The sequence below is a fragment of the Myotis nattereri genome (genome assembly GCF_964212035.1).
Source record: "Myotis nattereri genome assembly, chromosome: 16".
NCBI classification, from domain to species: Eukaryota; Metazoa; Chordata; class Mammalia; order Chiroptera; family Vespertilionidae; genus Myotis; species Myotis nattereri.
In genome coordinates, this window is record NC_138091.1 from 41,537,523 (window position 1) to 41,546,752 (window position 9,230).

A 9,230-nucleotide genomic window follows, 5' to 3' on the forward strand; every position below is an offset into this window, starting at 1 on the left:
TCAGAGCAGCTTTCATCCATTTCGATATTGTGCTTCTACTTGTAAAACTTCATGGAAGTTTCCATTATTTAAAAAGTTTAGAAGCCACTGCCCTGGGAGACCACTCCATTTCTCCCAGTGAAATCCTAGGAAGCCACATTCCCTGCCTGCCTGCTCCTCCAGCAGGAACAGCGGCACAATTTCCTCCTGTGGGAGTTTTACCTGAATAAAGTCCTTGTGCGAACAAGATGAACATCTAAATTAAAGCGATTTGCCGGGAGCTGCTGGGCTCAAAAGAAGCCTCCCTTGGGCTCAATCATAGCTCCTGAGTAACTCAGAAAAGCACGTGGGATGGCCGCACCGATGTCCTCAGCACTGCCTGGGGCACAGCTCACCGGGGGCGACAGTAGGGCAGCGGCCCCTGCATTTATCAACTCCCAATGGGAAGGTAAAGAGGCGCAGAACACCAGGGACTCAACAAGTCTGTGTTTAGATCAGTGGGGAATCGAGTGTTTTCCTGAGCACTTACAGTTGAACGTCACCTCACGAGACCCGGGAGAACTAGGTCCTGCCCTTACTGCCATGGTATCAGCGAGGCAACTGAAGGTTAAAAGGGCAAGGTAACTTCCCCAGGCGAGTGACAGAACCAGAATTTTTTTCTTAAATTGTGACCTCAGGCTTAGACTCATTCACCTGACTTGCACGCTCCTTTGGCAGCTACAGTGGGGCCTTGACTAACGAGCGTCCCGACTAACGAGTTTTTCGAGATACGAGCCATCTCTCTCGGCCGATTTTTTGCTTTGAGTTGAGAGCTAAAATTCGGGTTACGAGCCAGCTTCAGATACCCCACCGCTAGCTGCGCAGCGAACGTCACAGTGAACGCCACATTAGCCCAGCATCACGTGTCTCACTCATTCACTTTAAGATTTGGCAGACGAGTAATCTGAGTTACGAACTCCGTCACGGAACGAATTAAACTCGTAAGTCAAGGCCCCACTGTATATTTCTACGTGAAGAAAGGCTGCAACTGAGTTTCAGTACATTAGTGCACCTTACCATGTAAGACTCATTCCCATAGGCTATGTCTATGGGACCAAATGAGTGACCTGTTTATTCACAGATATTATTGCATAAGCACACGGGCATACACTATATAAATTAGTAATACATGGTACCACAATCATTGAAAATCGAACTATTTTATTGTCCAAGAGGCTCTTTCTGTGGAGCCGGGAGGCGCGAGTCCTCACCCCTCAGCACTCTGCGTGCCGATGTAGTCCTGGAGAAGCACCTGTGCCTCCGCCCGCCGGCTCATCTTGGTGGCCTTGCCCTGAAAGCGGCCCTTCTTCCCTGCGCCTTTGCCTTCCAGCACCTCAGCCACCCTGGGAAGCAGAGATATGTCAGGGGAAGGAGGTCCTCAGGGGAAAGCCACAGAGAAACCAAGAGCAGCCCTGAGTCTTTCCCCGGGGGCTGGGGGCGGGAGCCTGGGGGCTGGGGACGAGGGAGAGAAGGAGTAGATGGCTTCTAGAAATCCTTCTTAAAAATACTTGCACATGTAATATGTACCATGTTTACTGTAAGAGTGAATAACTGGAAACAACAGAAGTGTCTAGAAATGGCCTAGATAGATTATGGCAACCTCCAGGGAGCAGAGTGAAGGTACACTAGGGGCTATAGACACAACGCCTGTGGGGACCAGCAGGGAGTCAAACGGGTGGGCGAGAAAGGCGGGACTGTGGCAACCTGGACAAGCCTGTCCTGTCTGTAGAGGGCGCCACTGCTCAGGTGCCTCGTAGCCACCACCATGTGGAATGTGAGCCCAGTGTGGCCAGGGAGTGCCAGTTTTTTTCCTTTTTGGAGAAAAGCCAGAACTGTCTTTTTATGTAAAAATCTCCTGACTTTAAAATGTAGCAAGTATTTTTTTAAATTTAAAGTAGTACACAGGCTAAACCAATCTCTAGGCCAATCCTGGCTGCCTGTCAGGAACCTCTGCTTTAAAAGCTGTTTTCCTACGACAACCACACATTCATCAGAGGCACTCGGGACCTTGAAGAGTCCGTTAGAAAGAATAGGGGCACTACATCACCACATCTAATTTAAAACGAAGTATAAACAGTAACACAAGGGGAAAGAAGTCCAACAAAGTTCTAACTTTTTCCTAACAATTATATTAATGCCTTTTTAAATTTTATTTCAAAATCCTAATTTTTCCCCCAAAGAGTACGTGCCTCTCCTCTGCTGGTGCCTTGAGCACCTGCTTCATCTGCCTACTGATATCCCAGCACCCGTATTCATGTATCACCTATGAATCTCAATTTCTAAAAGAAAAACACATGGATTTGGAGCCAAAAGACCTGGGTTCACGTCGCAGTTCTGCCCCTGCTTTGTGAGATCCCAGGCACCGGGCGTGCCGTCCCTCACCTATGAAATTGGGAATGATAGTTGGAGATAATGATTTCAGCCCACGTCACAGGTCTGTGATGTGAATCTGAGACTGCAGACGTGGCGGCCTCTGTCCTCAGGAAAGGGCTGTCCTGGGTCAGGCTTATAGGCTCTCCCACCCATGCAAAGCCGTCTACGAAAGGTTACCTGGGTCCCAGGGTCTCTACGGCCTCAGCTGGCCCTGCCAGTAAGAAGAGCCCAGCGCCTTTCTCATCGCCCACAGTTAAGAACAGGAGGGTGTCCTAGGAGGTAAGACAAGGAGATGAACCCTGATACTTAAGGATGTGGGGTCAACCCCTCTATACTGTGCACTCTCCTCAGTCTCAAGAACAGACTTAGAAATCATACTGCAGTTATAAGTGCATCAAATCAACATGCTGTACGCCTTAAACTGACACATCCTATCTCAACTAAAAAAAAAGACATTTTCTCTAAAACACAAGCGATGTTCGAATGAATGATAATGCAGCCCCTCCACTCTGGCCCACCAGAGCCAAGAAACTTTTCGCCAGTGACCACAGGAACTTAGGTTCAACCTTAAGACAGACAGCTGCCCGGCCGGAGTGGTTCCGTGGACTGAGCGTCGCCCCATGCACCAAGAGGTCACCAGTTCCATTCCCAGTTAAGGGCACATATTTGGGTTGCAGGTTTGAACCCCAGCCCCAGTCAGGGGTGTGGAGGCAACCGATTCATGTGTCTCTTTCACGACATGTTTCTCTCCCTCTTCCCCTACCTCCCTTCCACTCTCTCTATAAAAAAAAAAAAAAAAAGGAAAAAATAGCCTTGAGTGAGAATTAACACAAAAAAAGAAAATTATACTGAATGAATTTCTGTCCCTTACTCTTCATGTGCTCATGTGGAAGGACTTCAGCTAAACTAACGCCCCTCATTTAGGTCTCTACCCAGGGTGCGTCTCTTACCTCTGACCCAATCTCATTGGCAATGATATTCATGAACTCAGAATCGCCCTCCTTCCTACAACGAAAGGCACAGATGTGAGATCCAGGTTGGAGAGGGAGCTGGGAAACCACCGGATGCCCAGCTCCTCCTCGTGAGGCTGGCCTTCCTGCTGCCTGTTTGTGCGAAGTCCCAGGCCCCTCAGCAAAGAGAGAGCATGCTGGCGGAGGGCCAGCAGGACGTCCTTCTCAGCATCAGCAGCTCCTAACAAGCTTTGCATTTATTTTTGTCTCCCTTTAATACAGTGGTTCTCAACCTTCCTAATGCCGCGACCCTTTAATACAGTTCCTCATGTTGTGGCGACCCCCAACCATAAAATTATTTTCGTTGCTACTTCATAACTGTAATTTTGCTACTGTTATGAATCATCACGTAAATATCTGATATGCAGGATGTATTTTCATTGTTACAAATTGAACATAAAGCATAGTGATTAATCACAAAAACAGTATGTAATTATATATGTGTTTTCCGATGGTCTTAGGCGACCCCTGTGAAAGGGTCGTTCGACCCCCAAAGGGGGCGCGACCCACAGGTTGAGAACCGCTGCTTTAATAGGATTCGCCAAGGTAAATGAAGGCCTGTGAGACGGTGAAGGAGGTGAGGGAAGGTGCTAATGAAAGTCAGAGTGACGGGCACATACCTGGGTTTTGCAGGTTTGCCCCCCACCTCAGGTGGGGGCGTGTGTGGGAGGCAACCAATGAATGTGTCTCTCTCATGTTGTTCTCTCTCACATTGATGTCTCTCTCTCCATCTCTATCTCCTCCTCCCTCCCTCCCTTCCGCTCTAAAATGCAATGGAAAAAATATCCTCAGGCCAGACCGATTTGGCTCAGTGGATAGAGCGTCAGCCTGCGGACTCAAGGGTCCCAGGTTCGATTCTGGTCAAGGGCATGTACCTTGGTTGCGGGCACATCCCCAATGGGGGGCGTGCAGGAGGCAGCTGATTGATGTTTCTCTCTCATCGATGTTTCTAACTCTCTATCCCTCTCCCTACTTCTCTGTGAAAAATCAATAAAATATATTTTTAAAAAATATATCCTGAGGTGAGGATTAAAAAAGAAAGATGCTCATATCAACCAAAAAAATCTGGTAGGTAACACATTTCTTAGGGTCTACCCAGCCTTGGGAATACCAGTGAGTGGCCCGCCACCTGCTGTGCACTGCATACAGGGGAGAGGCTGAGCCCTAAAGCCTCATGCCCCCGGCCTTGTCTCACCTGTGTAACGTCACCACACCTCCCCAGTCTGGGCTGCTCCTGAGGCTGTGGGCAATGTGCACAGCCAGGTCTCTCAGCAGATTCAGGTTGTTCTGAAATGGAGGCCAGAACTGAGTAGACAGGTGGGAAGGATAACAAGACAGCACCGCCTTCCCTCCACTTCATTCTCCCCACCCGCCCCTCTGACAAACTCTCCCTCTAACACATCTGGTTGGGCGGAGGCGCCAAGTCCCAGGACCTATTCCAGGCAGAGCCCACGCGCTCTCTACCCGCCAGGGAATAAGCACCTTCTGCAGGAGCTTGGTGGAGTTCTGCAGCTTTTTCACGGCTTCCACGTGATCCTCTGCTCCACACCTGCAAGTGAAAGGCCCGTGGAGAGCTGCCCAGCTTCCCCACTGCTTTTGGTGTTGGGCGTTCGTCCACTGCACTTTGTCATCTATGATCACATCTTACCGCCCAGAGACAGACTGTTCTGCCTGCCTGACAGGCAGGAAAGCTAAGCCCGGTGTCCCGGTCCTGAGAAGCAGGAGACAACAGGAGGGGCATACTTAAGCAGAGTGGTCAATGCTCTTTCAGTTCCATAACTTCTCTCCATCCACTTCAGCACGCGGTTCCCAGCCAGAAATAGCAGGTTGGTTTTGTTCTTTTTCCCCTTCTCAGTGCCCAGAATTTTAATGACCTACATGAGGCAAGGAGGTAACACATGCAGAAAACCCAGTGGGTGCTGGACACAAGGGTAGGAGACACCTAGACCCCCCCTTCAGTTGGAAACAATAAAAGAGTGACTTTCTCAGGACTCCCCAGTTGTCCCCCTCTATCCCTCCCAACCCTGTTGTGATCCCACACTCCTGACACCCTCTTTCCTAACCATTCAGAAGCCTCTCCTCGCCTACCTGAAGGTCACTGAGATTGCTCACATGGGTCCCACAGCACATGTTGGAATCAACATTCTTGATGGTAACAACTCGAATGGGCCCAGCATGGTCATCTGGCAAACCCCGGCCCCTCACCTGGAACACAGACGAGGGAGAGGGCTGTCTGAATTTTGATGAGGAGCCCCCAGAGCGCCATTCTGCAGAAGCCACCCCTCACCTGCTCCACCTCAGGGTCATCTAGGCTCAGTTCTCGCACATTCACAGGCAGCCGGTCTCTGATTTTTTCATTGACGCTCTGCTCAATGGCAGCTACTTGCTCTACAGTCACAGAGGGGCTATCCAGCTCAATCACACTCCGGAGTCGCCCTAACTCCCTGTCAGAAGAAGTAGAGGAGCCACAGGATGCTGATAATGACAACAGTAACAACATAAGAAAGTTTACAGTTTACAAAGAACGTCCACATAAATTATCTTATTTAATCCTCACAAAAATCCTGCAAGGTAGGGATTGTCATTTCCATCTTACAGCTGAGGGGTAGTAACGAATGTGATCAAGGTCACATAGATCCACACTGCGTAGGTCTTTAGGCTCAAAATTCTATGTTCTTTCCTAAGCAAAGGCAGATATCTCTCTGCTCATCCCATTGTTTTCCCTAAGAAACACAAGGTCATCCACCCCCCACCCTCAAGGGGACCAGGAGAACACAGCAGATTTTGAACACTGCTCTTTCCTTTGGCCTCCTACCCCCTGACCCAATACTGGAAAAGGAGCTGGGAGTCAGGAGTCATGCTCTGCAGTTAGTCTTATGCCTCCTCCTCACCATGACGTTGTCTTCAGCCCAAACAGATGATCAGCAACCGCTGTGATGAGATGCTGCCCTGATAACAGAGAATGAGAGACAGAAGAATGAGAAGCCCAGACAGCCACATACTCCCACATCATCATAGAAAGTTTCCTTGTTGAAGACCTGCTGGGCACTGGGTAACATTGAGATACTTTATTGAATATCCTCACAAGAATTCTGCAAGAGGCTTTACGATGCCATTTCACAAATAAGGAAACTGAGGCCTGGAAATGTCAAGTAACTTGCCAAAGCAACGTAGCTTATCAGAGGCAGGATTTGAACTGAAGCTCTACTGTGGCATATTCACTCAACAAATATTTATCAAGTACCTACCACATGCAAGGCACAGGGCTTGATGTTAGAGATACAGCATTATCTCTGACTGATGACAGGAGGAGAGGAGTAATAGAAGGAATTAACTGTGAAGGCAATGGGAATAGACCAAAGGCCTTGAAGGAGGAAAAGCAGGATGTGTTCAAGGAATGGAGAGGAAGGCCAGCACGGCCAGAATGCTGGGAGCAGGAGGGAGGGAGGCCAGCTGAGGCTGGAGCAGCAGGCAAGCACCAGCCCAGGTAGGGCTTGGAGGCCATGGTAAGTACAGCTCTATCGTGAGCAACAGGAAGCTTTTGAAGAGCGTTAAGCAGGAGAGTGACATGATCCGATCTTAATTTTTAAAAGATTATTCTGGCTGCTCTTCGAAGATTAGGCTGCAAGAAGCAAGACTTTATGTGGAGAGACTAGCCAGGAGGCTATTACAGAGGTCTGGGGAAAGACAAGGAGAGCTGGGCCTAAGATGATCACACTGACAGTGGGAGGAAATAGAGAAGCTTTTAGAAGATAAACCGACAGGACTTCGTGATTGACTGGCTATCCCCAAAGAGTGTCTGTACTAACTTCCAGGATTTTGAAAAACTAGGTGGCTGCTGATGCCATGCACTGAATATAGAGAACGCTCATGGAAGACCAAGTCTGGGGAAATGGGCGACTTTAAAAAATTTTTTGTTTTTATTGATTTGAGAGAGAGAGGAAAGGGGGGGGGGAGAGCGAGAGAGAGAGAGAGAGAGAGAGAGAGAGAGAGAGAGAGACATCAATTGGTTGCCTCCCGCACACAACATATCTGACCAGAAACGAAGCCCACAACCTGGACATGTACCCTGACTGGGAATCTAACCCGTGACCTTTCATTGCACTGGACAACACTCAACCAACTGAGCCACACCAGCCAAGGCTGGAATGGATGACTTTTATTCGTTGTTGTTTTTTGTTTGTTTGTTTTTGTCTTCTTCTTTTTTTTTTTTAATGGATGAATTTTAAATACCATTCTGGATGTTCTGAATTTAAGAAGTTTATGACACATCCAGATAAAGATACCAAGACAGGAAGTTGGTAATGCTCAAATCCAGCAGTTACTCTAATACTTTTAATTTTTATTGGTTGATTGAGAAAGAGGAAGGGAGAAAGATAGAGTGAGAAAAAGAAAAAAGAAACATCGATTCGTTGTTCCACTTATGTATGCATTCATTAGCTGTTTCTAGTATGTGCCCTGGCCAGGAATTGAACCTACAACCTTGGTGTGTTGGGGCAATGCTCTACCAATTGGACCTCCCGGCCAGGACCATGTTCTAATACTTTTAATTGCTCCTATTGCTTTTATAACATCTACCTTAACCTGCCTCAATCGGAGCTGATTCTGCACACGTCTGACTTTTCCAAAAGGCTAACTCCTAGAGAACCCAAACCGTATCCCATACAAAGCAACTGCCCGCCGCCCCCCAGCCCCCTACGCCGCCATAGGTCCCCGATCCCGCCCCCACCTACCTGAATGCTGCTGCATGTGGTCAAACCTCCGCTCCCAGTCCACCTGGACGTGGGCCTCAGTCCCAGGGGCCAAGGGTGTCTGTGTGAAATGGTCAGCCTCGGCCCCCCGGCGGGTCACTCTCAGCACAGAGATGCCATTGATTGTGCCATGGTCATCAGGCTGGGGAAAGAAATGCCGATCGGCAGCAGAGGGAGGCGGGGCTCGCCCTCTCTCCTGGACACAGAGACCCCGGCAGAAAGGAACGGGGGGGCTTCGGGTACCTGTCCCCCGCCCTCGGGGAAAAGCAGCGTGTCTTCCAGCACCACCTGGAAACCGCTCAGCACGTCCTTGTTGCCTTTGCTTCCTTCGGTCTGCAGCTCCGCGGGACGGCAGGAGACCACGGTGGTGGTGAACTGAACAGAGGGACGAACGAATAAACTGAATCTAGCTCGGCTCTCCCTCCACACCGCGCCCTCCTCCCGCAGCGCCCCCTCCGCCCGGCAGCATCGGGGCCCTCGCCCAGCGGCCGCACCGCACCTCCCGGGCGTAGCTGTCCCGCTGACACCGGAACGCCATCGCCGCCGCCGTCCCCGGGATGCGGGATCCGCGCGCTGCAGCGCCTGGGGCGGACGGCGGCCCGCGCGGGACAATCCTCAGTGCGGACGCGTCTCTGCGCAGAAGCGAGAAAGCACGGAATGGGATGTGGTTGGGACAAATTTGTTGAAAACGCGATTTGCAGATGTTCTGGGTTGGTTAGCAACTGCTTTGACTTTGTAAAGGACTAGAGGACAAAACTGTGACCCGAACTTGTCGAGGCACTCAGTGTAGCCGGTTGGGCTCCCAGGATGTGTAGAGGTGGGGATGGTGCGGGCTTGGCGGCACGACAGAGTGCCCAATAGAAATAATGCAAGCCGCATTCGTTAATATTTTATTTAAATCAACATATCCATTCTTTCATCATGTAATAGGTATATAAAAGTGAGTTTTCCCCGTATAAAAAGTTTCAAAACCTGGCGTGTATTTAACACTCCCATCTCAGTTCGGAGCAGCCATATTTCAAGTACATGTGACTCGTGCTGGACAGTGCCTTAAAACTTTAACCGCTTAAAAATAAAC

The 9,230-nt window shown here is 49.6% G+C and overlaps 1 protein-coding gene across 2 annotated transcripts; it reads right to left on the reverse strand.

Annotated features, from left to right (window-relative positions):
• Positions 1 to 1,162: 1,162 nt before the first annotated feature.
• On the reverse strand, positions 1,163 to 9,152 carry AARSD1 (alanyl-tRNA synthetase domain containing 1). 2 transcript variants are annotated; one of them, XM_081109493.1, is made up of 12 exons: positions 8,652 to 9,152; positions 8,396 to 8,527; positions 8,135 to 8,294; positions 6,293 to 6,350; positions 5,689 to 5,845; positions 5,490 to 5,606; positions 5,145 to 5,275; positions 4,884 to 4,950; positions 4,597 to 4,688; positions 3,342 to 3,396; positions 2,569 to 2,663; positions 1,163 to 1,361 (listed from the first exon to the last, which is right to left on the reverse strand). In XM_081109493.1, the coding sequence occupies exons 1-12, from the start codon at positions 8,688 to 8,690 to the stop codon at positions 1,226 to 1,228; spliced, it is 1,239 nt and encodes a 412-aa protein (XP_080965619.1). In that variant the 5' UTR covers positions 8,691 to 9,152; the 3' UTR covers positions 1,163 to 1,225. The 2 variants fall into 2 exon arrangements, with proteins under 2 accessions (XP_080965619.1, XP_080965618.1); XM_081109492.1 differs by having other exon boundaries at positions 5,490 to 5,630; positions 8,652 to 9,073.
• Between the last annotated feature and the right edge of the window lie 78 nt (positions 9,153 to 9,230).

What these genes read in the sequence shown, in the direction of transcription:
- AARSD1 (XM_081109492.1), bottom strand. Translation starts at nt 8,690, where the DNA reads ATGGCGTTCCGGTGTCAGCGGGACAGCTACGCCCGGGAG. An exon ending in CCACCAAGCTCCTGCAGAAG is followed by an intron (nt 4,689 to 4,883) that starts GTGCTTATTCCC and finishes CCTCCATTTCAG; the next exon opens with AACAACCTGAATCTGCTGAG. An exon ending in GGTGTGGTGACGTTACACAG is followed by an intron (nt 3,397 to 4,596) that starts GTGAGACAAGGC and finishes CTTTCGTTGTAG; the next exon opens with GAAGGAGGGCGATTCTGAGT.